This window comes from Scyliorhinus canicula, chromosome 18 (genome assembly GCF_902713615.1).
Source record: "Scyliorhinus canicula chromosome 18, sScyCan1.1, whole genome shotgun sequence".
Taxonomy (NCBI): domain Eukaryota; kingdom Metazoa; phylum Chordata; class Chondrichthyes; order Carcharhiniformes; family Scyliorhinidae; genus Scyliorhinus; species Scyliorhinus canicula.
In genome coordinates this window covers 76,185,839-76,213,016 of record NC_052163.1, presented here as the reverse complement: position 1 = coordinate 76,213,016, position 27,178 = coordinate 76,185,839, and the positions used below count along the sequence as shown (strand labels likewise).

Here is a 27,178-nt window from a genome sequence, read left to right as displayed (position 1 = left end):
CTTTCTACCATTTGTACCTCAGGGCTTACAAGCCCCAACCCTTTTACAACAAGAATCGCAGAGGAATTCCACCCCAAACCCACTCATGCGAGGTCAGTTCTGCTGCTCCTGGTGAAAATGAAAGTCGCTTATTGTCACAAGTAGGCTTCAAATGAAGCTACTGTGAAAAGCCCCTATTTGCCACATTCCGGCGCCTGTTTGGGGAGGCTGGGACGGGAATTGAACACGTGCTGCTGGCCTTGGTCTGCTTTACAAGCCAGCTATTTAGCCTAATGTGCTAAACCAGCCCCTGGTTTAAACCAGTCAAGCTGGTTTAAGGCACAATAGCCAGGTTGGCGCAGCCCACTAGTTTTCGGCATGGGTGTAAAAAGAGCAGGGTGACTGAAAAATCTGTTGCACAAAGTACCGTTTCATGCAAGCCTAAACCAACAAAATCAAAATAACAAAACTGGTTGTAGGAGTGCAACTTGTTTACACATTGGCTTTTAAATTGTATAAAAAAAAGTGAGGGATGTACCAGCTTGGAAATTATGCACCATCTTCCCTATTTTCAAATAAATGCACTGTAAAAGTTCCTTGGCTTTAATGATCTATACTCTAAACTCATTAGAGCTATCCTACCAGCATTCATTTTCCCACACCAACTGTCTTTGGTGAAATTGCTAATTTATCCAAAACTACGTCTATGCCAATCGGATATAGAAACAGAAAATTCGGGAAATACCCAGCAGGCCGGGCAGCATCTGTGGAGAAAGAAACAACTAATGTTTCAGGTCTACGCATGTCAATAGGAAATGAATTAAATTGAACCAAACTTATATCCTGCAAGGTCCTCCCAGCCGGAGAAGTCTTTCATTCACCTGGGCCAGAAATTCCCATACCCGGATATGAAAGGTTAAAAGTCTTATGAACAGCCAAGAAATTTAGTTTTATTACATTGAGCAAAAGTCAAAATGATGAAAAGAGAAAGAAGCAAACGACTATAATAAAGCTTTGTAAAAAGCCTTTATTGTAGTTAACACTGAAACATTGTGAATCCCAGGAACATTCAGCAAATCAGCTCTAATGTCAAAGGTACCTGATGCAAGACTGGGGCTTACTCAAGAAAGTATGAAAAGGGCAAACTGAATCATAGGTTGTAATTAAGAGGTTCAACTGCAAAGATCACTGGTGTAAAAATGTGAACTGTGGTTGCATATTGGTCCAGTGACTTATTCCAATATCAGAATGAGATAGTATAATGAAACAACTGATCAGCAGTGGGGTATGAACAATAGGCCAAATACACCCCATTCAAGTCTTGGGCTGTGTTGCTCTCCAACAGGTTAGCTTTACTTGGAACAAAATAACTCTGGAGAGCTGGAGGAGAATGAGACAAGCATCAGGCAGAGCAACGTGTCCACGTTCCTCAGCAACAGTGCATCGTACAAGGTCTGAACCATCAAACTAGTGGACAGGTGGGTGGGAGAAAGGTGGGGATGCAGGCGAGAAAGAAGAGGAAATAAATAGCACCAGTACCAAATACAAGCTGCATTTCCAATTATCCTTCAGATACAAGCTTCTGGTTTTGAACTGATACACAGAGGAGTTTTAAATTAACAGAACTGAGCTGTATTGTACTGGGCTTTGCGTTTTTCAATTCTAGTGTTCCTAGATCTATTTCAGTCAGCAATGGCATTTTGGGAAAGGTCGGATCAGGAGGTCTGCAACCAGTAACCATCATTGGTTATTGTTCGAAGACCTGCCGAGTTGAGAATGAACAACCTATCATTTCAACATCTACCCTTTCCTCAACACCACATCAGCAGGTACAAAATAAACCCAGCATAAAAATAACCACAGGAATATCAACTTGGTGCTGACTTTTTCCAATCCCTCCTGCATTACGGCATAAGAAGCAACATTGCAGAAGAGGGATTTCCAATGTCCCATGAAATTAAGCACTGAGCCCGACTATCAAAGACTATTCCCTCCTCCTCAACCACCCTTCCAGCACCACCCCCTCCCCCCTCACTCTATTCCAACACTCGAGGCTGCACACACTCTTTGGTCATAAAAGTTAACAATTCTGCTGACTAGCACCCAAGCAAACCACCTCCCTCGGCTAAATTGCTTGATAACTGAAACAATGAGAAGGTATGCAAATGAATGGACTCTAAATTAGTTCATTCTCAGGCCAGGTGGTTTCAGAGTGGGTCACTTCAACAGATAAGTTATGGTACAGGCTATCAAGCTCAGCTAAAGTATGAACAGAAACAAATAATAGAGCCGTAAGAGCTAAGTAACGTAAGAGGATGAAAATAGTGAACTTGGATGCTAAATTCAGACTTAAAAATGGACAAATAGATTTTGGGGGGGGGGGGGGTGGCTATAGGGATTTTGTTGTTAGCTTATATCCTTGAAAGGTAAAGTGCATCCTGTATACATTCTGAACAGTTACACATTGTTGGAAAGTTTGTAAATGAAAGGTTTTTTGATTAGTGACTTCAAGTTCCTTCAGAAAGCTAACCATAAAATAGCAGAAGGCTTAAATTAAAAACTCACATAATATCCACTTGGTGAACAATAAAAGCTTTTTTTGCCATTTTAAACTGCCAATGATGGGAGGTCATCGTCAAAAGCTTGCATTTGAACATATTTCTCAACAGCCCATAAATGGTAATTTATATTTTCTCCTTTTAAAAAAGACAGCATCACTTCTCATTAGACAATTCATGGGAACAATTCAAGGTGTTGAAGATGAAACTTATGCAACTATTTTTTTTTTTAAATGTTTGACAGATTATATACAAAATAAAATCAACTTCAGTGGTCAAAAAAGGCAGGGTTCCATTTATGACTTGCAAGGCATCGGCCAGGTAACTTCAGTGAAACAGCAACTTTTCAGCTATCTGCCTGCCGGGTGAGGCACAAAGGTATTATTTTACCTCAGGCAAGTACATCTGGCCAATATTATTTAAACATAATTGAATTAGTTCAACTGTGCCTAGTGAAATTCTGCAGAAAGTAATGCCGTGAAGATTCCAATCATGAATGCTCACATACAGCTACTCAGTTCAAAGTGAAAAGATGCAGGGAACTGGATTACAGGTCGAGAAGAAAGCACAAACAGCGTTACCTACTCAGGACAACCCATTAGCAGAGCAACGGTTCAGCACAAAGAGAAACACCTCAGATAATCTTGAGTATCAATTGGTGCAAACCGGAAACTAAGAGAGACAGATTTCCACTTCTGTTGTGTGCCTCAGTGATCAAAGCCATTTTCCTGATAATAATGCCTTCAGGCTCCGTTGAATCAGAGATGGAACAATTATTTCAGCCCTTTAACTATAAATAGTCGTCTCTCACCCTAGAGAAGCAAAGCAAAAATTATAATGCAATACCAAGGCCCGAGAAAAAAATCACCCCCCTTGATCAACCTATGACTAATCCCCTCCTTATCCCTTCAAAAATGACACTTCATTGTGATTTATAAAGATGCTTCAGCACATCATGAAAATAACTATTCAACCCATCTGTGCACCTCAAAATATTACTCGACTCCTGCAACCAGGACAGGTACATAATTATTTTCTATAACCCATCTTGGACACAGCTATTCTCTTTCTTCCTTAGCACCCGACAACCCAACCCCACCAAATTTAACTGAAGATGAATTTGCTGCATTCAATAGTGTGTGGGAAGCACCAATGTCGTGTAGGGATGTTCTGCCTGCCCTACCATGCCGATTGCTATGGGAATCATTTTGGTGCTTTGCCCTAGTCAAAACCTTTAGATTATTTCTTTGACTCTCTAAACTGTGGCCAGTTAGTGCTATTAAGAATATTGGCTCCACAAAGTAGCTTAACATTAAGAAACAGCGATGTGCAGTATGAGAGTGAGCATTAACTTAAACTGCTGCTACTTACTCAGATGAGCTAAAGATTCCTGCAGTGATTGCAAGCTGCAGTTTAATACCGTGCTTTCACTTTTTAAATAAAGATACAGACTGCAACACACACTTTCTAAACAGCAGAGAAAGATAGGTTGCTTTTTAAATACAGCAGTTTTTAAATGTGGGAAATGTTGCGTTTTTATTGTTTTAAAAATTTGCTGTCTTCACGATGGTTATGTTTGCATTTCCAGAGTTGGCAAACATAAACTAGGCAATATCCTATTAGGGATCACAACTGCTGCCAGCTTCAATCCAGAATGGCAATCTCACATCTACTACTTAATGATTGTACATTTCTGTCCATATCAGCCCCGCCTCGACACAAACATACAAAGAAAAAAATCTACTGAAAAATCTGATTGTAGGCAAGTTTGAAACATTACGCTGCAGAAGCACTTTTGACCTTCAGTGTCTTTCATACAAGTCCAGGCCCATATTCACAAAAGGCACAAATGCAAAAAATGTGTTGTATCTAAAATTCAGGGGCTAGGGAATTTTTGGCGCATGTACTGCATAAACTTTTGTGAATACAGGCCTTATCACCCCTGCCCCACCCCCCACCCCCCCTCCCCCCCAACCTGCCAACACTGGCTAGTCTTAATGAGCTGTCAAATATCTGACTGACTAAAGGGACACTGTATCTGATTTGTTTAAATATGTGCTTTCCAGTGCTGCACTTCACAATGTTGATATGGCCAGGTAATGCACACTAGGCCTGGCCTTACCAAAAAACCACCCGCTGCAGATACAGAAAGTGAGCTGGGTTCTGGAAAGAAGCATGGGTGGGAGAATGGGGCTGGGACGAGGAAAGATGGGGAGAGGAGAAGAGGGAGAAAAAAAAATCATTCATCATCAAAATTCTGCTGCAGAAGGAAGTTTGCGGCGAGGTTTTCATTCTTCTCACAAGCGAAGTAGGCCTGAATGACGAGTCCCTCAGGGAAACCCAGCGCCTTCAACTGAAACAAGAAAACACAATATTAACTGTAGTAAGTTGTTTTTTTTCCCTCCTTTCTACTTCATTGGAGGCATGTCCAAAAATTAAAAAAACAGTAAGACAAGACCTTGATAAGGGCATAGCGGAGCATTGCATTGGAATGACTATACAGACCAAACCATTCATTCTACATCTGAATATTCTCAGCAATTTTCCCATTTTAGACAATGGCATTAGATTGGAATTATGCTCAAAAAGGGACGAAAAGTGCAGTGCAAATCATCACCTAGAGACTCAAAAGCAGTTACATGTGAAGTTCACAAGACAAAATGAGAGCAGAAAACTAGCTGTCTTTGCACAGTCACTAAGTACTGGACATCCAGCAGTGTGTTAAAAATTAATGGGATGCTGCTTTGTAATTCGACATAGTGACCATCCAGTCTCATCTGTGCTGACAAGCCCAAGCAATGAGCTTAAGACTAAAATCTTCCTTGTGGGTAGGGAAACTAAATTGAATGTACAACGACCTCAAGTAATCATGAGAAACAGGGATGCCCCGTCTCCCCACTGTTGTTTGCGCTGGCTATAGAGCAATTGCCAATGGCTCTGAGAGTCTTGAGGTGCTGGAGAAGACTGGTCGGGGGGGGGGGGGGGGGGGGGGGGGGGGGGCGCACACAGGGTTTTGCTCTATGTGGATGACCTGCTTCTGTACATTTCAGACCCAATAGAGGGGATGGAAGAACTCATGAGGGATCTTGGGGAATTTGGCCGGTTTTCAGGATATAGGCATAATATGGGAAAGAATTAAATGTTTGTGGTCCAGGCGAGGGGACAAGAGAGGCGACTGGGAGAGCTGCCGTTTAGGTTGGTAAAGGGAAGCTTTAGGTACCTCGGCATCCAAGTGGCACGGGAATGGGACCAGCTGCATAAATTGAATCTGGCCCAGCTGGTGGACCAAATGAAGGACAATTTTCGGAGATGGGACGCGCTTCCGTTGTCTCTGGCTGGGTGGGTGCAAACGGTGAAGCTGACGGTCCTCCCGAGATTCCTATTTATATTTTAGTGTCTCCCCATTTTTATTCCACGTTCCTTTTTTAAGCGGGTCAACAGAGTGATCACGGGCTTCGTCTGGGCGGGCAAGACGCCGCGAGTAAGGAAGGAAATCTTACTCAATCTTTCATAAACATTTTGAGATACCTCAAAATGTTTATGAAAAAAAAAGTAATCATGAGAATTTTCACTGAAAATGAGAGGTGACGCGATTGCGGTTTTTCAGGGTATAAAGGGTGTGGGTAATGTCAACTATGACAGCTATTTCACCTTGTCCAAACCAGCAGCACACAAAGACATAGCCTGCACTTTATTTATTAATTAAAACGTCTTTCATGTATACAGCACATTTCACTGGTTGACGAAAAAGATAGAAAGTAAGGTGAAGCAGAAAAGGGGGACAAATGCCAGGTGGAGCTCAATATACAAGGTTCAGAGTGAAAAACCAAAGAAGAGACAAAGTATAAGAGACTGACAGCAACACAGGAGGAAATCCAAAAGAGGGTAGCGCAGTGGTTAGCACTGCTGCATCACGGCATCGAGGACTCAGGTTTAATCCCGGCCCCAGGTCACTGCCCGTGTGGAGTTTGCACTTTCTCCCCGTGTCTGCATGGGTTTCCTCCGGGTGCTCCAGTTTCCTCCCTCAGTCCAAAGATGTGCAGGTTAGGTGGATTGGCCATGCTAAATTTCCCCTTGGTGTCCAAAAGATTAAGTGGGGTTACTGGATCATAGAATTTACAGTGCAGAAGGAGGCCATTCGGCCCATCAAGTCTGCACCAACTCTTGGAAAGAGCACCCTACCCAAGCCCACACGCCCACCCTATCCCCATAACCCCATCCTACACTAAGTGCAATTTTGGACACTAAGGGCAATTTATCATGGTCAATCCACCTAACCTGCACATCTTTGGACTGAGGGAGGAAACCGGAGCACCCGGAGGAAACCCACTCACACAAGGGGAGAACGTGCAGACTCCACACAGGAAGTGACCCAAGCCGGAATCGAACCTGGGACCCTGGAGCTGTGAAGCAATTGTGCTATCCACAATGCTACCGTGCTGCCCTTACGGGGATAGGGGATAGGGTTGGGGTGTGGGCCTAAGTAGGGTGCTCTTTCCAAGGGTCAGTGCAGACTTGATTGGCCGCATAGCCTCCTTCTGCACGCTAGAGATTCTATGATTCAACATCAGTAGGAGGCTGGCTATATCTTTCATTAATTTTTATTTTACCCAAATATTTCCAACTCATCCCTTGCTCATATTGAATTTTTCTTCCAAATTTCCACAACCAAGGGCAGGGGTACAGGCTGGATAAACTGTGCCAAGGTATCAAGGGGCTTGAGCCAAATGCCTACTCCTGCAAGCCGATTACTTAGATCTTATGCACAAATTCTAGGTATCATAGGTTGGGAGAGTGTTCTACGTGTGTGTAACAACATGTGAAACGTCATCACCTGAAAGCTAGTTTGGATATATATAGGTTATATCTCAAGGAGTTGTATTTTTACCATAAAAATGGGTGGTCCGCCTTGAGCGGCAACTCTGGTCTGCTGCTCCAGTTTTAGTCCTGCATGCATATATGTCTGGTGATAGCTGGAAGAAGCACAGCAGCAAGGCATGGCTACAGGAATCCTGTAGCTACAGGAATCAAGCCAAGCAGACTTGGGCTTTAAAAACTAAGGGACCTGCAGCACACTTCCCATTTTATATTTGAAAACACTCCACTAGATAGAGATTTTTTACTCTTGGGAATAAATGTAGCATTTGTCGAAGGCTGTAAAGATTGGCGTACATAGATACATTCAGGGAACAGAGTCAACAAGATAACTAGATATAAAAAATAATGTTGCTGATCTCATTTTGTTTCAGGTTTAGAACATATCATTTTGCTTTACTAATTATTCTCAACTGCTGCACAAACATTGAAATACACATTTCCACAACTGCACTGATGGTCTGAAATGGAGATCAAAATTTGATGCCTATATCTGTTAGTGATATTTTGTATGTCTCTCTTTATTACAACTTAGTTTACAAATCTTTGCACGCACAAAATACAACATACTCAGGTTTTCAAAATTCATTTACCCTTTCTATTGCTTCCTTCTCCTGGGGTGTAACCTGGATGTAGTTAGTGTGTGGTGACCCGTGACCTTCCGCCCCTTCACTTCCAGCCTCTCCCAAAGGATCATTAAGCATCTGAACAAACTGTTCCTGGTGCTGAGTTATTTGCTGGAAGACAATCAGAAACACAATGAGAGGACATCAGTAGGACTGGCACATCAGGCCACTATTCCAATCAACAAGTAACTTCTTGTCGGTGGAACCCTGATACACAAAAAGTACATAATTAAATAACTGGAATAAAGTTGTTATATCTGAGAAAATGTCATCATTTGGCACCTTTTTTGTGCATGTCAACGTGAAAGGTGTTGCTACTTTTGAATGGACACTTTCCATTCCAAAGACCTAATTTGAATGCACATACTAATGACTGACCCATTGCACTGGCCAATTTTTCAATACATTGTTTTGCTGAACCCCTTCACCTCTATAACAGATGATATCACCGAAAAATGTGACGTGTCAGATACACACCGTCAGCATCAATCACTCCTGGCTCAGGTCATTTGGTGGAAGACCAATGAATGCTCATCCACTCTACCACAACTTCTGAAGACGGTCTTTTATTGCTTTCAATCTCCCAAAACCATCTTCTGGTGACCACAGTTGATTACCATTTAACTGCCAAGTTAGTGGCAGCTTTTTGCTACGAACCAAAGCCAACCAGAACCAAGTACATCCCGGTCAACGCCATTGCAGTTTGAAGTGTCCAGTCGTAGGTGCCTTGCTGAAGGAAACATATCAATGTCAGGGTGAGGAAATATGAGAAATTCAGTACGATGTGAAAGATGAAAGGCAAAAGATTGCAGGAATTGCCAGTCATTCCATTGGAATGAAGAAAATTAAAAGATTAACAAGAAATTAAAGACAAACAAACAAGTATACATCAAAAGTAACATATGTACAGTTGTGGAGCCCATATTTTTGACCTCCCAGTGGTCAGTTCCCACAACAGAACCGTTTTAATTATGTACATGCTTCCTCCTGTTATTAGAACATACAAGAGGATATGTTTGGCATCAGCTGGCGTGCTATTGTGGTCGCACGCATGTGTGTCCTGACCACCTGTTCCTCTGGCTCCCCTGCCCTACTTGCCCTGTATTTTGCTTGATGTCCTCTCCCGTCCTTCTACCTCTCTTGCACATACACACACCCTCACTCACACCCTTCCGGTCCTTCCTCCCTCCCCAATTGTATGCTGATCATAAACAGGTCTTAGAACAGGCTGGTGAACAGCTTCTGCGAGTTGTGGAAGCTTTCCTCAGATCCCTCAATGGAGAATTAAATTTTTTCTAATTTAAGGAATTCTGCCAAGCCGGACAACCAATCTGCAGCCTTGGGTAGTGCTGCTGATCCCCAGGTGAGCAGGAGTCTCCAGCAGGGAGGCAAAAGCTAGGACGTCTGACCCCCCTCGACATAAAGAGCTCTGGCTGTTCCGACACCCCAAAAACTGTCACTAGTGGGCATGGCTGGATGGCACGGTGGCGAGCACTGCTGCCTCAGGATGCTGAGGACCTGGGTTCAATCTCAGCCCAGTACACTGTCCATATGGGTTTCACCTCCACAACCCAAAGATGCGGAGGTGGATTGGCCATTCTAAATGGCCCCTTAATAGGGAAAAAATAAACTGGGTACTCGAAATTTATAAAAGAAAAAAGAACTAATGGGCATGACTCCATCCTCAATCCCATCAGCTTGGACATGGCCTCGAAAAAGCTGGTTCAGTGCCAGATAAGTCTGGGGCAAAACCAGAACATGTGGTGCAGTTGGCCGAGCCTCCACGGCACTGTTCACATTTGTCCTCTAACTGCGGGAAGAACCTGTTCATACATCTTCTGGTCAAATGCATCCTGTCCACTACTTTATGTTGCATTATGCTCAGCTCAGCACATGAAGCAGAGTTCGACCTATGCAGTGCTTCAATCCAGAGTCCTCCCCCTATCTCTATGCCAGTTCTTCCTTCCCCTTCTCCTGTGCCTCATACAACGGTGACCGTACTTTCTGTAATAGTTGCCCGTACATGCCCCGCAGTTGCGGTCCCCTTATTTGCCTGCAGTCAGAAGACTGCCCAGTAGGGAGTGTCCTGGTAGCTGAGGAACATTGCTGTCTCCATGAAGAGGAAGTTCCTTAACCGTATGTACCGGAGTCGGTGCCTTTCAGGAGCTGGAGCTCGTCAGCCAGTTCCTCCCTACTTTGCAGTCTACAAAAAGGTCTCTTTGACCTATCCCTATACTCTTTCAGCGGTTACTGCCCAGTGGTAGAACAGGAGGTTCAGAAGCACCAGGCCCCCCCTATTCCTCGTTCTCTGCAGTACGCTCTTTCGGATCCTTGGGTTCTTCCCCCCTTTTACCAGACTCGATAAGTTCTATCTGTGGATGAGTGTCCAGTCATGGGTTATTTACATCCCCAGGTATCAGAAACAGTGGTGCAATGGTTAGCATTGCTTCCTCATGGCGCCGAGGTCCCAGGGTCGATCCCGGCTCTGGGTCACTGTCCGTGTGGAGTTTGCACATTCTCCCTGTGTTTTCACCCCCCCACAACCCAAAGATGTGCAGGTTAGGTGGATTGGCCACGCTAAATTGCCCCTCAATTGGAAAAAAAAAGAATTTGGGTTGTGCCAGCTTGAACAACAATCTCCACATCTCGGATTCCCACCCCTCCTCTGCAGGTTCTTAGAGCAGACCTCACACTTGCTCAGGTTACGTTTGTAGCCCGAGAAGGCGCCTTAGAAGTTCCATTATTCCTCCCTATCCTCAGATAGGGAGTTTGAGATGTAGAGGAGCAGGTCATCCGCAAATAGAGAGACTCCCCATCTCCCCTCTGGATGCCTCTCCATCCTTTCGCTGATCAGCGAGTGATGGCCAGCAGTTGAATTCCAGGGAAAAATAGCAGCGGGGACAATGGGTATCCCTGGCTCATGTCTCTGTGCAGCCAGAAGTATCCAGAGCTGGTGACGTTCATCCGTATGCTCGCCAAAGGAGCGCTGTACAGTATTTTCACAGCAACTTCATTGCAGCGTTAATGTAAGCCTCCTTGTGACAGTAATAAGGATTATTATTAGTTTTACCCGGGAGATGAACCCTGACCAAAACCATTCTAGTACCTCCATTCTACTGTGTCGAAGGACTTCTCTGCGTCCAGTGAAATGAACACCTCAGGTGTCTGTCCCCCCCCCCCCCCCCCCCCCCCCCCGGTGGGGTCATGATCATGTTCAGCAGGTGCCTGACATTCGCTGTTAGTTGCCTGCACTCGACAAAGCCTGTCTGATCCTTTACAACTACCTCCGGCACACAGCTCGCCAGTCGCCTCGCTGGGGCCTTTGCCAGAACTTCTGTTTAGGAGTGAGGTGGGTCTGTACGACCCGCACTCTGTCAGGTCTTTTGTCTTTTATAGGCATCAGCGATAATGAGGCCTGTGCCAGCATGGGTGGCAGGGTCCCCCTTGATAGAGAGTAGCTGAACATCTCCCACAGATGCTTCCCCGACTGCATGGAGTTAATGCTCTCATGACTTCCCCCAGTTCGAGTGGCGCTTCCAAACCCTGTTTCTTTCCCTACCCCACACTGGTATGTCCAGCAAGTCAAGGAACTGTTTCATCTTTGAGCCCACCTCTGGGGGCTCGGAGGTGTACTGCTCTTGGTAGAAAGTTGTAAAGGCCTCGTTGATGTTGTCGGATGCTGTGACTAGTTGGCCATTCTCAGCTTTCACCTGTGTTTATTTCCTCGTGGCTGCCTACTTTCTGAGACTGCATTCTGGGTGGAGAGCGGGTCAAATTCCATTTTTCCTTTCCACCAGGAGTTGCAAGGTCGGGTGTGGAGTACCATCGATCCACCTCCAATATGGGATTGATCCACTGTTGTCTAACCACCCTCTCTTTACTGCCCCTTGTCCTGTACACTATTATTTCCCCCCTTATTGCCGCCCTGAAGAGTGCCCCAGAATGTGGAGGAGACCTCCCCGTTCTGGTTGCAAGATACATATCCAACGATGACATTCTTCCACAAAACGCCTTGTTGGCGAGGAGGGCTGTGTTCAGCCTCCATGGGGGTGCTGGGCCAGGCCTGTCTCCAACCTCACATCCATGTAGCGTGGTGCGTGGTCAGAGATTACTATTGTGGAGTATTCCACCTGTACCACCCCTGGAAGCACCGCTTTATCCACTACAAGTGTCTGCAGTCTGGGTCTTCCTCTCCTGACTCTTGCTGCTCCTACTGTCTTTTCGGCTTCTTGGTTGACTCAAGGGCATTTCCTCGAGTTGTTGCTTGTTTTAGGGCAACGATGGGGGGGTTTCTTGAGGACAGCCATCTTTCGTGTGACTGATCTGCACATTGCCAGCACCAGAAGTCCCAGAATATTTAATTTAAGATTGTTGAGACATGGATTGCCGGAGCAGGATTAGTGATGCAACCAAAGCAGCTCTTAAAAATGGAAGCAGATAAATGTTAGGAAGATAATGAGGAAAGGGGCAGCAGATCTCAGAGTACCAGCACAACTAAGGTGCGAAAAGGTCAGCGAGTGGAACTTTTTGGACAGCTCGTTCAAAAAGCCAGCACAGCTAAGGTGGACCAATAGCCTCCTCCTGTGTGGGAAAATTTAATAATTCTGGCACATACAACAGGACACTTTCATCTCTTCAAATCTGGATTGAATCTGAACCAAGATCGAGGGGCAACAGTGTAAATATATTGTGCCATACAATCTCTCTTGTTCACACTGTAGTACTACAGAAATTCTAAAAATATCAAGATTGTTTTTCACTTTACAATCTCTGTTTTTTGTGCATGCTACGCCTACATCCCAAACTAAGGAACCAAAAAGAGAAGCGTTCAGTAATTTATTTCCAAGCACTGTTCAAAATTACAAGGGATTTTGATAGTGAATAAGAAGCAACTGTTTCTATTCAAGAACAGTCCATGACCAGAGCTCAAGGATTTAGAAAAACAGGTTAAAGAACCAGAGGACATGAGATTTAAAAAAAATACAAGTTGTGATGTACAATGGACACAGATTCAACAGTGACTTTCAAAAGGGAATTGGATAAATACTTGGGTAGGTAATAAAAATTGCAAAGTTCTAGGTAAAGAATAGGGGTGTGGAACTAATTAGATAGGCCAAATTACCTCATTCCGTGCTATGCGGTGCCATGAAACCATGTGTTAATATTTACAAGTAATGCAGGTTTTGATAAGGAAGGGTGCAGCTGGTATCGCAAGACAATGGGGTTGCACTTGGACAACATCCACTGGCCAACAACAAATCCAGTGCAGTTTACTGACTGATGGCCAAAGCAAAAAAACAGCACATGGTTATACTCTTAACAAAACATTCACTGGCACTGCCAACTGAAAGGGGGGCAACAATCCTCAAGGAGCATCAGAGAAAAGATTCTTAATTGCAGGAACCAAAAAGATTGAGTGTTTTTAAAAATTCATTCATAGGATGTGGGTGTCACTGGCTGGACAGCATTTCTTACCCTAATTGCTAATGAACTGAGTGGCTTGCTAGGCCATTTCAGCGCATTTAAAAGTCAACCACATTATTGTACATCAGGAGTCACATGTAGGCTAGACTAGGTAAGAATGGAAGATTCCCTTTCCTAAAGGACATTGGTGAACCAGATGGGTTTTTACAACAAAGCTTTTAAAATCATGATTAGGCTTTTAATTCCAGACTTCTATTAGATTCAAATTTCACCAATTGCTGTGGTGGGAACTGAACGCGGATCCCCAGAGCATTACCCTGGGTCTCTGAATTACTAGCCCAGTGGCAGTACCACTATGCCACCGTCCTGATTGCAAATCCTGTATCTTGGGCCTACTGTCAAAGCTTCTCTGACCTTTCTTTGGGCAGGTTGTCAAAAAATATTTTGCTTGACTCTGGTCCTTGAAAGGCAAAGGAAGGTGTTCTGAACTAAAGGATGAAAACACACCAGGGGTTTAATACAGGAAAACAGAATATCCTGCGGTGCACCCAGGTTGGGTTTGCACGTGAACAGCAGCCAATTGGGGAAAGGCAACAAAACTGAAATGCAGCTAAAGTAACCAGATCTTTGAGAAATAAATGTAAAGGTTTGTCAGTTCTGCCAACAGTGGCGCTGGTGGTTTGTTAGTGGGCAGGCAACAAATGGATGGCATACTTGTAAGAGCGTTGGGTTGTCTCGACCAAGCTGCTGGAGGAGGGCCGGAAGTAGTGCCGGGTTCTGCTGTATTATCTGACGCATCTGCTGAAACTGCGGTTGAGTTCGCAGAAATTCCAGTGGGTTACCTAGAAGAGAACACCAGTAGTTAGCAACCTACACAAACCAAAACAAAGACCTATATTTAAGTGAATTTAACCTGAATAATTTAATAATATATATGCAGATTCTCTGGTTCCACATTCCCTCACTATTACAGCACCAACATCTCAGACACTGCCCACCACCAGTGTGATGACTTGCTACATTCTAACATAAGTGTTTGGTGATCGCTTGAAAGCTACTCAGATCAGTAACACAGTGAAGTTTTTTAAAATTTAAAGTACCAAATTCATTTTTTTTTTCCAATTAAGGGGCAATTTAGCATGGCTAATCCACCTAATCTGCACATCTTTGGGTTGTGGGAGTGAGACCCACGCAGCCATGGGGAGAATGTGCAAACTCCACATGGACAGTGACCTGAGCCAAGATCGAACCTGGGTCCTTGGTACCCAGTATGGCATCAATGGGCCCTAGCTAAACTGGAGTTAATGGCAACCGGGGAAAACTCTCCGCTGGTGGAGTCATACCTGGCATAAAGAAGATGGTTATGTTGGTTGGAGGTCAACCATCTCAGCTCCAGGACATCACTGCAGGAGTTCTCAAAGTGTGTCCTAGCCCAACCATCTTCAGCTGCTTCATCAATGACCTCCCTTCCATCATAAGGTCAGAAGTGGGGATGTTTGCTGATGACTGCACAATGTTCAACACCATTCGCGACTCCTCAGATAATGAAGCAGTTCACGTCCAAATGCAGCAAGTCCTGGACAATATCCAGGCTTGGGCTGACAAGTGGCAAGTTACATTTGCGTCACACAAGTGGCAGGCAATGACCATCTCCTACAAGAGAGGATCTAACCACCGCCCCATGACATTTAATGGCATTACCATTGCCAAATCCCGCACAAACAACATCTAGAGGGTTACCATCGATCAGAAACTGAACTGGACTAGCCCTATTAATCCTGTGGCTACCAGGGCAGGTCAAACGTTAGGAATCCTACGACAAGTAACTCATCCCCTGACCCAACCCAACCCAACCCCCACCCCCCCCCCCCCCCCCCCCCCCCCCCCCCCCCCCCCCCACACACACACACACACACACAAAAGCCTTTCCACCATCTACAAGGCACAAGTCTGCAGTGTAATGGAATATACTCTCCACTTGCCTGGATGAGTGCAGCTCCAACAACACTCAAGTAGCTTGACACCATCCAGGACAAAGCAGCCTGCTTGATTGCTCCTACTTCCTCAAACAGTCAAACCCCCCATCACCAACGAACAATAGCAGCCTTGAGTAACATCTACAAGATGCACTGCAGTAACTCACCAATGTTCCTTAGACAGCAAACCCACGACCACTGCCATCTAGAAAGTCAGGAGCAGCAGATATCTGGGAACCCCAGCACCTGGAGGTTCCCCTCCAAGTCACTCACCACCCTGACTTGGAAATATATCGCCGTTCCTTCACTGTCGCTGGGGCAACATCCTGGAACTCCCTCCTGAACATAGTGGGTGTACCTACACCTCAAGGACTGCAGCAGTTCAAGGCGGCAACCCACCACCACATTCTGAAGGGCAACTAGGGATGGGAAATAAATGCTGGCCTAACCCGCGATGCCCACATCCCTAAATGAATTTTTTTAAAAAGGCACTGTGCCACCGTGTCGCCCTAGTAAAACAGTAAAGTTGGTAATTTTTCTGTTACCCAGATTAATTGATTGCACTCACTGCTTGGTGTAGACTGTGATGCCGGCTGTGATGGCGGCTGTGTTGTGACTCGAGGTTGTGGTTCCTCTGGAACTTCTGGTTCTGCCGGGATTCCCTAAACAAAGAGAACAACACCTATTACGTACCTTTGCTTGTATTCAATGACACAAACTAAAAGCAGCACTATAAAATCAGGCCAAACATTATGAAATAACCCATGCAAAGCTCCACTCTGCCATATTCTTGGAAACCAGCACAGGTGAGGATAAAACAAAAAAAAAAGAGTTTCCCCCAAAATTAATTAACATGGTCAGAATTACAAAATCAAAACAGCACAGAGGCCAGAATGGATCAGTGCCAAGCATGGTTCAGATTCATGATCACCACCCCCAGATCTTGGAACGACTCATGCGCTGGAAAAACTGGCAGTCGAGTTAAATATGACTCTTCTAGCTCGGTTTCTCTCACCAGATGATGCCAAACCTCAGTTTTGCTAGCACTTTATTTTAGATTTCCAGCATCCACAGTATTTTGCTTTTATTTAAGAAGCGCATTTCCCTTGCCACAGCTGTACAACCTCTGATGACAAAATTCTAATGGAGTCAGCCTGGTTTTACATACAACAAAAGTAAAGGAACCACCTGGCCAAGCTGGCAAACTATTGCTTCAACCCCTCAATTGATACCATGTTAAAAAGCCAAAACATAAAATGGTGGTAATATTCAGTAGGGCTGGCTGCATTTGTGGAGCAATGACACAGTGACTTTTTATTACAAAACAAAGAAAGAAATGTAATAGGTTTTAAGCCAGTAGAAAGCGGAAAAACAAAAAGGTCTGTGATTGGGTGGAGACAGGTGAGATTAAATGACAAAAGATTTCATGATGAAAAGTCAATAAGAGTGATATTGGGTATAGTAAAGAACTAAAAGATGTATCCAGATGAGGTGTGAATGACTACAAAGCAGCCACCTGAATTCATTAAGAGGCAAGGCTGAGCCAGCAAACAGAAGAGAGGCCGAGGTTGGTTTAAAGTTGCTGAATTCAATGAGTTCAAAAAGTTGTTGGTGCTGAGTCAAAAGATGAGGTGCTGCTCCTCAAACTTGCATTGCACAGTGGCGAGCAAGGGTTTCCTCCTACAATCCAAAGATGTGCAGGAAAGGTGGATTGGGGCAGCACGGTGGCGCAGTGGTTAGCATTGCTGCCTCACGGCACTGAGGTCCCAGGTCCGATCCCGGCTCTGGGTCACTGTCCGTGCAGAGTTTGCACATTCTCATGTTTGCATGGGTTTCGCCCCCACAACCCAAAGATGTGCAGGCTAGGTGGATTGGCCACGCTAAATTGCCCTTAATTGGAAAAAATGAATTGGGTACTCTAAATTTTAGGAAAAAAAGGAAAGGTGGATTGGCCACGATCAATGTGTGAGGTTACGAGGATAGTGGTCAGAGTGGCGCCATGGTACAGAATTAAAATGACTAACTACAGGAAGCTCAGGGTCACGCTAGCAGACTGAATAGGGGTGGGGTTCTGCAAAGTGGTCGCCCATTTGTATTTGGCTTCCCCACTTTAGAAGAGGCCACTTTGTGAGCAGCGAATTAAAAGTACAAGTACTGTATATATGTGTAAAAGTAGAGTTTCCAAGACTAATCTTTTGGCCAAAAAGCACAGGATCAATTTTTATACAACTAATATTTGACGGGTTAAATCCATCCTCTCCTATTGCCTCGCTATCGGAGAATTGCCAGAGACTGTTGCCGCCAAACCCTCCCCCAAATGTAGTACCCGATGACCCAAAAATAATTTTTATTATTGAACTTTTATTTAAAATGCAAAATCTTGCTATCACAGTATAAAGTTTTTCTTTTCTGGCATACAGCGATGGCTATTTTTTGTTGTTGCTTGTTTCAGGGCAACAATTCAGATAAAAGCAAATTACTGTGGATGCTGGAATCTGAAACAAAAGAGAAAATACTGGAAATCTCAGCAGGTCTGGCAGCATCTGTAGGGAGAGAAAAGAGCTAACGTTTCGAGTCCGATTACTCTTTGTCAAAGCTCAATTCAGATAGTTCTGCATGAAGCGGAGTCAATTTCTGCCAATTTTCATTGACTTATTTCACAACTGAATTTTCCAACTCTGGCCACATGCTAGGCTTTCCCATTTGCACATTTAATCTGAGACATCGGCCGAAACAGCATAGAGAACTTCTTCCAATTTCTAACACTTATTTTAAAAATCGCTTATTGTCACAAGTAGGCTTGTGAAAAGTTCCTAGTCGCCACATTCCGGCGCCTGTTCGGAGAGGCCGGTACGGGAATTGAACCCACGCTGCTGGCCTTGTTCTGCATGACAAGCCAGCTGTTTAGCCCACTGTGTTAAACCAGCCCCTCTTCTCTGACATCTTGAATTATCGAGCTCTGCATGGTTATTTGTCTGCACAATGACTTTCCAAGTTTGAACTGGGCTGTGCATCTGCCATTCCTTTTTGATGCCATATTGTCATATTAGAGGGTGGGAATGCCGCACGCAATAAGGTGGGAGCCTTGATAGCACATGCTCTTTACCAACCCGCCCAGAGCAAGATTAACGGAGAAACCCATCCAAACGTGGAACATTTCCCACCTCTCATCTAAGACTAACATCAATGTGGAGATCCAACATTGTATTAAATTCGCAAGTGCATCCTTTGGACGCCCAAGGCCAAGAGTCTTTGATGACCACAACATCCATGCTGATACCAAGATCCTCATGTACCAGGCAGTCGTCCTCCCAACTCTTCTTTCCATCTCAGAAACTTGGGACGATGCACAGACGCTACCTCGACCGGTGCCATCAACGTTGTCTGAGACGCATTCTCCGCATCAGCTGAGAGGACAGGCGTACTAATATCAGTGGCCTTGAAGGTCATGATCATCCAAACCCAACTCCACTTCTTTGCCCAGCTCAAACAAGGCTTCCGAACTAGAGTTCCGCACGCATGAATGCGGACTCAACCGGGATCTGGGATTCATGTCGCATTACATTCGGCCCCCACCAACAAGCCTGGACTTGCAGAGGCCTACCGACTGAACTGGCTTGGGACAATTCACACCTCTTTAACCTGGAGTTACCTCTCTCTCTGCATCTTTGATGATTTGATTGCCTGCAGGTGCTCGCATTCCGGGGCATCTCTGACTGTGTCTATATAAACATTTCTGGAACAAGCCTTTCCATTCACCTGAAGAAGGAGCCGTGCTCCGAAAGCTCGTGTTTGAAACAAACCTGTTGGACTTTAACCTGGTGTTGTAAGACTTCTTACTGTGCTCACCCCAGTCCAACGCCGGCATCTCCACATCAGAACTAGAGGATGACAAAGGAGGTGCTTCACAGACACCCTGAAGCTTAGCTAAAGAAATGTGACATAGACATCAAGAGGCCCTTGCTCAGAGACCTACTTCAAGGAGCCTCCTGATTGAAGGGACAATTCTTTGAGGACACCCAACGACAAGAGACGTTCTGGAAAAGGAGCCTGAGAAATGAATACCAGTGAACTAGAGTCCCAGGACCCACCCCAACTCCCGGAAAAACCTTCCAAGCATGCGGTCGAAGATGTGGCTCTAGGATTGAGCTCATCGGCCATGCATGAACCCACAGAACCCATGACCAGTAACACCGAGTTTCTTAAGTGGGCATCATACTCATTAGCGTGTGATTACCGAACAAGACGACATCTTGATGCGCACAGGCATGAGGGGTTGAACAGCAAGCCTTCGATGTGTGCTAGTTTATGATTCTACAAATGAGTAGGTTTGCACCAGGACAGATTTGACGTTGAAGGGGAGTGGGTGGTAAACGGAAAGAATTTGGATGTTTTGGGCCAAAAGTCAGGGGTCCACCTTTACACGAGATTGACAATTACTAGTGTAATACACCATGAACCGCTGTTTCATTTGGAAGGAGTGTTTGGGCCTTGTCTGGTGAGAAGAAAGATGGTCAAAGTACAGGCGTTGTGCCTCCTGCACTTGGATGGAAAGGTGGAGTGAGAGAGGGAGAAAGATTGGGATGAGCATTGAGTGGACAACGGCGAAGGTTCCTTTGGAACATTGGAAGGGGAGGGATTGAGAAGATGGGTTTAACGGTGACATCAAGCTGGATGAGGCAGAATTGGCAGAGCGGGTGGCGATGCATTCACTGTGCATGATATGGTGTCCTCTACAATGGAATATATACTTCTGTTCAGTCCACAAGCATGACCTGCCTGTCATTTGTCACTTGAGTTTTGCACTATGCTTTCTCTCTGACCTTTCTAGCCTTGGCTTGCTGGTGTTCCAATGAAGATCAAAACAAGTTTGAGAAAGAGTACCTTTATTTCAACTCAGTACTTTGCATTCTTCTGGCAGCGCTCGCACCCTCCCCCACCAAAATACACATCCAGCCCAGAGGTGGTAGCCACATTGAACCAAATGAGACAACATTTTTTATAATAATAATCTTTATTAGTGTCACAAGTAGGCTTATATTAACATTGCAATGAAGTTATTCTAAAAATCCCCTCGTTGCCACACTACGGCATCTGTTCGGGTACATGGAGGGGAATTCAGAATGTCCAATTCACCTAACAGCATGTCTTTTCGGAACTATCATCTTGGTTTAACCGAGATGTCCTCCATGGGCAGCATCTGCGGTAACCACAAATGCCCACCAGCTTTAGGGACGCCACCTTTAAGAAGTGGAGACAGGATGGGAGGATGCTCGCAGTCAGGGATTTTTTACATGAGGGACAGACTCGCAACTCTGGACGGACTAACAGATGGACTGGAGCTAGCGAAAGGAAGGAGCTCTGGCATCTACAAATCAAAACCTTTCTCCGCAAGGAGATGACAATGTATCCTAGGACCCCGAGAGACACTTTGCTGGATCCAGACGCGGACAGTAGGGAGAAGGGAAAATTGGGGGAGTGCTTGTACTGACAACTTCTGGAAAGGGCAAGAAAACCATTAGACGGGACAAGTCAGAAATGGGAAGATGAACTTGGAACGGTCGTCGGGTGGGGACTCTGGAGCCAAGCACTAAGTAGTGCCAACTCCATGTCCTGCGCAAGTCAAAGCCTCATGCAGTTTAAAGTGGCGCACAGAGCGCACCTAACCAGAACCCAAATGAACAGGTTCTTCCCGGGGGTGGAGGACAAATGTGAAGGGTGCCAGATTGGCACGGCCACCAAGGTTAGATATTCTGGGCCTGCCCCAGACTTGCCGGTTCTGGACGGCCTTTTTCGAGGGCAGTGTCCAAGGTCGTGAGGGTGAGGGTGGGGCTGTGCCCAAGAGTGGTAGTCTTTGGTGTTTCGGACAAGCCAGTACTACATTTGGGGAAGAGGGCTGATGCCCTGGCTTTTGCTTCCTTAATTGTACGCCGGAGAATCCTGCTCGGCTGGAGATCAACAGCGCACCCGTGGCTCCAGACTGCCTGGCAGGCCTGTCGGAATTTCTCCACCGAGAGAAGATCAAGTACACCATCCGAGGGTCGGATGAGGGCTTTCACAAAGCGTGGGGCCAATCATCAGCCGGTTCCAATACCTGTTCAAAGTGGGGAGATGAACACAACAGATGGGGGGAGCATACAGTGGTGGTAGTGGCGGTTTGTGCGCTAGGCTGGCTAGGACAGATCGCACATGGCTGCAAGGAACACCATGGCAACACAAACCACAAAGGCGGCATGGTAGCACAGCAGTTAGCACTGTTGCTTCACAGCACCAGGGTCCCAGGTTCGCTACCCCGCAGTGCAGGGGTGCACCCACATAGCATACACAAAGATGGCAGCCATTTTGGCTGTTCCCTGGTCAAAGGGAAAACCCGGAGAGTAGGGGCCCGGCCTCATGGTGAGAACGGCGACCACAGCCATTTTGGACAGCCTCCTAACAAAGGGAAACCCTAGAGTGCAGGTAAGTATGGTTAATCCTGCAGGAAGTCAACTGGAACTTAGGGGACTTAACAGCCCAGTCAAAAGATCCAGGGTCCTTGCCCATTTGAGAAGTTTGAAAGCCAACAGTCTTCCTGCAAGAGACACACCTGAGAGGGAAGGACATTACAGGGAAGCAGTGCACCAGCTCCGCCAGACAAGGGGGATCTTTTAAAGCCAGCCAGCTTTCTCTCTATGGCACACTAGCTGAGAAAGGAGGCAGTCACGAGGGACATAGCTCAGGTTAGGGACAGTAAAGGCAGGCTGATCGCTACGTTGGAAAAGGTCGACGAGGCCTTCTAGACTGTCTACTGGGGGCTGGACACCTCCGAACCCACCTGAGGGGGACTCTGGGATTAAGCTGTTCCTCGACGGACTGTACATGCCAGTCGTGGGAGTAGATAGAAGACGGGGTCTGGAAGCACCATTAGACCTAGGCACCAGGTAGGGAAGATGCTGCGGCTTGATGGATTCCCAGCGAACCTTTACAGAAGCTGTGCGACAGCACTGGCCCCGCACTTGTGGCAGATGTTCATAGACTCGCTGGTAAGGAGCTCCCTCCCACCAACACTAGCACAAGCCTCAATATCACGGATACCCAAAAAGGACAAAGACCTGACTGAGTGCGGATCCTACAGGCCCATCTCGCAAAAGCCCTGGTTAAGCAGCTGGAGAGCTGCCTACCAGAGGTGATCGCAGAGGACCAGCAAGTGGAAAACTAGAGTAAACAACAACAATATAATTAAATAAAAACTAACACACTGGTTAATACAAATGCTGGCTGCATAGGGGACTACACATGAGGCAGGTCGGCCAAATGGGAATTACAGCTACAGAGGGAGGGGAGACAAGTATGTGTAAATATGTGGGCTGGTTTAATAAATAGGGGCTGGTTTTGCACAGGGCTAAAGAGCTGGTTTTTAAAGCAGACCAAGGCAGGCCAGCAGCACGGTTGAATTGCCCTACCAGCCGCCCCGAACAGGCGCCGGAATGTGGCGACTAGGGGCTTTTCACAGTAACTTAATTTGAAGCCTACTTGTGACTATAAGCGATTTTCATTTCCTTTCATTTTTCATATGGATATTGACTTTTGTTATCTTTGTTTGTTTTTTCTGTTCTTTGGTTTCTCTATTTTGCAATTTTAATTTCTCCTTTGTTGTTTTTACTTGGTATTAGGCGCTGTTTTGCAGTCTGTAACTTAACCTACAAACTGGAATGTGTAACATAAAATGTGAAAACCAGCCACAGAAAGCAGATAGGAACGAGGCGGGGGGGAACGCCAAAGGGGAGCCCAGGAAGAGATTGACACAGGGTCCAGAGGGCTTATCACAAAGCCTTAAGAATAAAACAAACCATCTACGGTGAGAGAAAGGGCCTAGGATAGGACCCAGAGACAGCAGAAAAGAGGAGTGGTGGGGGCACCGAAAGGGAACAACATGCAAATTATCACCGGTCCATTTATTTCTTGTACAGCGTAAAACTGCAAACTTTAATAAAAATATTTTAAAAATATAAAATGCGAAAACCCATAAAAACATTTTTTAAAAATCTCCACCTTCATCATGTTCTATATTAATAGCCGTAAAGAACTGGAGTATTGCTGAAAAAATACACGCCGTCAAATCTTTTTGTCTTTCTCTCATCAGGACAGGTGCAAGAATGCCAAATTTCGAAGGGAGCAACAATTTGTATCACATGAGAAAGGGTTCAGATTGGTTTGGTGCATTCTCCGTGGCAACACCTCAACCAATCAACCACCTTTTCTAATGCAATTGTTACTCACTTGAAATTTGGCGTTCTTGCATCTGTCCACTAAGTACAGGATCTAAGCTTTGACAACAAGTCTCTTCTTTCAGAAATACTTGTTCTATATTCTATTTGCTGGTTCATATCTAATTTCTTTCTTTATCCCTTTATGTTGCAATCAGGTAGCTATGCAGCCACTCGTGTCTTCTCTGGACACACCTTTTGTTTCTTTACGATAGCCACTATTACTCTTGCTGGCTTTTGTACCATGAAATCCTTTGTCATTTAACCTCTCCAGGGGCTGGTTTAGCACACTTGGCTAAATCGTTGGCTTTTGAAGCAGACCAAGGCAGGCCAGCAGCACGGTTGAATTCCCGTACCAGCCTCCTTGAACAGGAACCGGAATGTGGCCACTAGGGGCTTTTCACAGTAACTTCATTTGAAGCCTACTTGCGACAATAAGCGATTTAAAAAAATGTTTCATTTCTCCTACCCTCCATTCTATCACAGACCTTCTCATTTGTTCTTCATGTCCTCTCCCCCAACTGACTACATTTCTATTCTGATGAAAGGGCATGAACTCGAAACATTAACTGTTTTGCTCCACAGATGTTGCCAGACTGCTGAGTTTTCCAAGCATTTTCTACTTTTATCTCAGATTTCCAGACTATGCAGTACTTTGATTTGTTGCAAAGGAGATGGGGCTTTGCCATCAGAACTTTTAAAAACTTATATCAAAATTGGCATATATATGTCTTCAAGGGAGATGCAAAACAGCAATTGTAGAGGCTAGACGAACTGCCTTACTGTGCTGAGATCAGCAATTTAAGTCTATTGGAAAGAAGCCATTTAGTCCAACATGCTGCTCACAGTATACACTAATTCAGCAATTTTTTACAGTCGGTACAAATTGCAAAGACCAAATTTTCCTTCTCCAGAACTTGTGATTAAGGAATTAGAGTGGCAATTAGCATTGGGTTGCCTCTCCATGCCCTTTATTCAGGTTTTTAACATTTACAAAGCATTACAGCATAAAATCAACCCAGCTCAAAACCCGACCCAGTTATCCCTTGACCCCAATCACATCCCCCTTCCCCCACCAAACAGTTGACGGTAACTAGCTCCTCGAAATGTAACAAACCCATCTCTTGTGGAACCACTCATTTGCCCCTTAGGGTAAGCTTCACCTTCTCGAAATGCAGGAACTCCATTAGATCTCCCAGCCACACCGAGGCACAGGGTGGAGAGGCTGACCTCCACTCCAACAGAACGAGCCTGCGAGCGATCAGCGAGGCTAAAACATCTGCCCCTGCTCCTGCCTGCAACTCCGGCAGGTCTGACACCCCGAATATGGCCCCGAGGGGACAAACTCCAAGTCCACTTGCAAGGCTTGCCCAATTACTTGGAGGATTTTTCTTCCGACCCTGTTTCGCCTGACTTTCTGTCTGAGGTCACATGTGGTCCAGGCAGTGCCGCACATCCCCGAGGTCCAGCGTTTAAGTTCAGCGCCATCAAAGGATGGTTCCCAGCACAGGGCTATTACCCAGAGGTTTGCACTCTGAGAATTGCCATGCAAACAAACACCTATCTGTGGAGTTTCAGGAGGGGTTCCCCAACGCATCTTGGGCGTCCCTCCCCTTCGCCACCAATCCGAAGCTGTGGCCCATTAACTTAGATTAACCCTATATTCCAAGAAGCAGCACACTGAAACCTGAATATTGCAAGCTAATCTGTCAGATGATCAGACTGTTCAAATACTGATTAAATCTTCGACTGACGACCATCAAAACCATGATGTGGAGCTGCCGGCGTTGGACTGGGGTGAGCACAGTAAGAAGTCTTACAACACCAGGTTAAAGTCCAACGTGTTTGTTTCAAACACTAGCTTTCAGAGCACTGCTCCTTCCTCAGGTTTCATCAAAACTGCATGGGGCCTGCAGCTTCCAATGAAGCTCTGCTGCTCTATTCCAAGTCTACTAATTCATGTATTTTCCAACATTCTAATTAGGAAGTATAATTTTGTCAGAACATTATGCCGTCTACTCTTACACATACCTTAGCTTGAGGGATAGTTATTACTACTGGTTGCCATCAATTCCACTGCTGTACTATAGATTACCTAGTTTGATAATTTCCACAATGCCTTTCATTTGAACTGTCCTCCACCAAGCTGTACACTTCACAATTACCTCATCTTATCCCAAACAAAGGGCAGCACGGTGGCCTAGTGGTTAGCACAACCGCCTCACGGCGCTGAGGTCCCAGGTTCGATCCCGGCTCTGGGTCACTGTCCGTGTGGAGTTTGCACATTCTCCCCGTGTCTGCGTGGGTTTCGCCCCCACAACCCAAAAATGTGCAGAGTAGGTGGATTGGACACGCTAAATTGCCCCTTAATTGGAAAAAATAATTGGGTAATCTAAATTTAAAAAAAAAATAAAAATAAAAAAATAAAAATCTTATCCCAAACAAAGGCACTTAGCATAACACTAAGTTATGTAAACCAGAGAATTCTAGGCTCTAACTGCACTCAGAAAATGGAGCACTACAGTTACCATCAAGCGAAGGTTAAAAAAAGATACAGGATCAGCCTTTACTTGTGATGCCCTTCAAGAACTATCAACCTGTTCAGGCTAATACATGAAAAAAAAATCCAAATGGAAAAAAAGGTGGGATGAAAATCAATACAAAAAAAACATCAATGCCCATTAAGCAACTCTCGTCAATGACAAGAGATGGGAAGGAGGAAAGGTCGTTCAGCTCATTTTGCTCACTCCAATTATATACACAATCTTTCAGGTAATTTTCAACTTTCCGGTTTTGGTTCTCAGTCAGTGCCTCCATCTACAGGCAAGAATTAATACTTCAATACTTTAAAACATTCCAGAGTCCACTTCCGACTCACCGTCAGAAGATATTCCACAGCTCTGTCAGGATTATTGAAGCTTGCCCGTAGCGCCGCAAGAACCTGCTCCCGTTCATAACCCATTGACATGATTTCCGCCACCAGATTTTCATAAGCCTGTCCTGTAACTGGAATAAATGTTCCTCAGTAAACGTACTTCACTCCAAATAGGAAACCAATCCGCAGAGAGCATAACATGTCAACAGATTAAGCTGAGATATTTCCCATATCTCTTTTAACAAACATTAAAATTTTAATTAGGTCTTTGACAAATGCATTTTGGACCCTAGACAGTCAAACTGTTTTAAAAAGGGATAGCAACACATTGCTATTTCCATTTACAGTACATCGCCATGCCTTGCATCCCGTGTAGAGTAAATATGATTGAATAGGTAAACCAGAGCAGAATGGCCCTTCACCACATCTGTTCCACACAGCTAGGATTTCCTGCAGTGCTATCAGGATGCCCACAGCATATGGAAATGTCAGGAATTTGAGTGAAAACTGGAAAAAAGGACAGACCTTTCCTCTTCAACAATAGAATCCAAAATTGGCAGTATGGTAATGTCTGATAACAGTCCATGTGCTCTGCACATTTCCTGCCTGATTCGCTACG

The 27,178-nt window shown here is 45.1% G+C and overlaps 1 protein-coding gene across 2 annotated transcripts in view; it reads right to left on the bottom strand.

Annotated features, from left to right (window-relative positions):
• Positions 1 to 986: 986 nt before the first annotated feature.
• LOC119952973 (UV excision repair protein RAD23 homolog B-like) overlaps positions 987 to 27,178 on the bottom strand; it is an 87,711-nt gene continuing 61,519 nt past the window's right edge. Inside the window, exons 6-10 of one of the 2 annotated variants that reach the window (XM_038776634.1) lie at positions 26,563 to 26,690; positions 16,007 to 16,100; positions 14,177 to 14,304; positions 8,006 to 8,149; positions 987 to 4,890 (exon numbers count right to left, since the gene is read on the bottom strand). In XM_038776634.1, coding sequence (XP_038632562.1) covers positions 4,777 to 4,890; positions 8,006 to 8,149; positions 14,177 to 14,304; positions 16,007 to 16,100; positions 26,563 to 26,690 — 608 coding nt within the window. In that variant the 3' untranslated portion in view covers positions 987 to 4,776. The remainder of the gene's footprint in view (positions 4,891 to 8,005; positions 8,150 to 14,176; positions 14,305 to 16,006; positions 16,101 to 26,562; positions 26,691 to 27,178) is intronic. The other variant, XM_038776636.1, reaches the window with a different exon arrangement.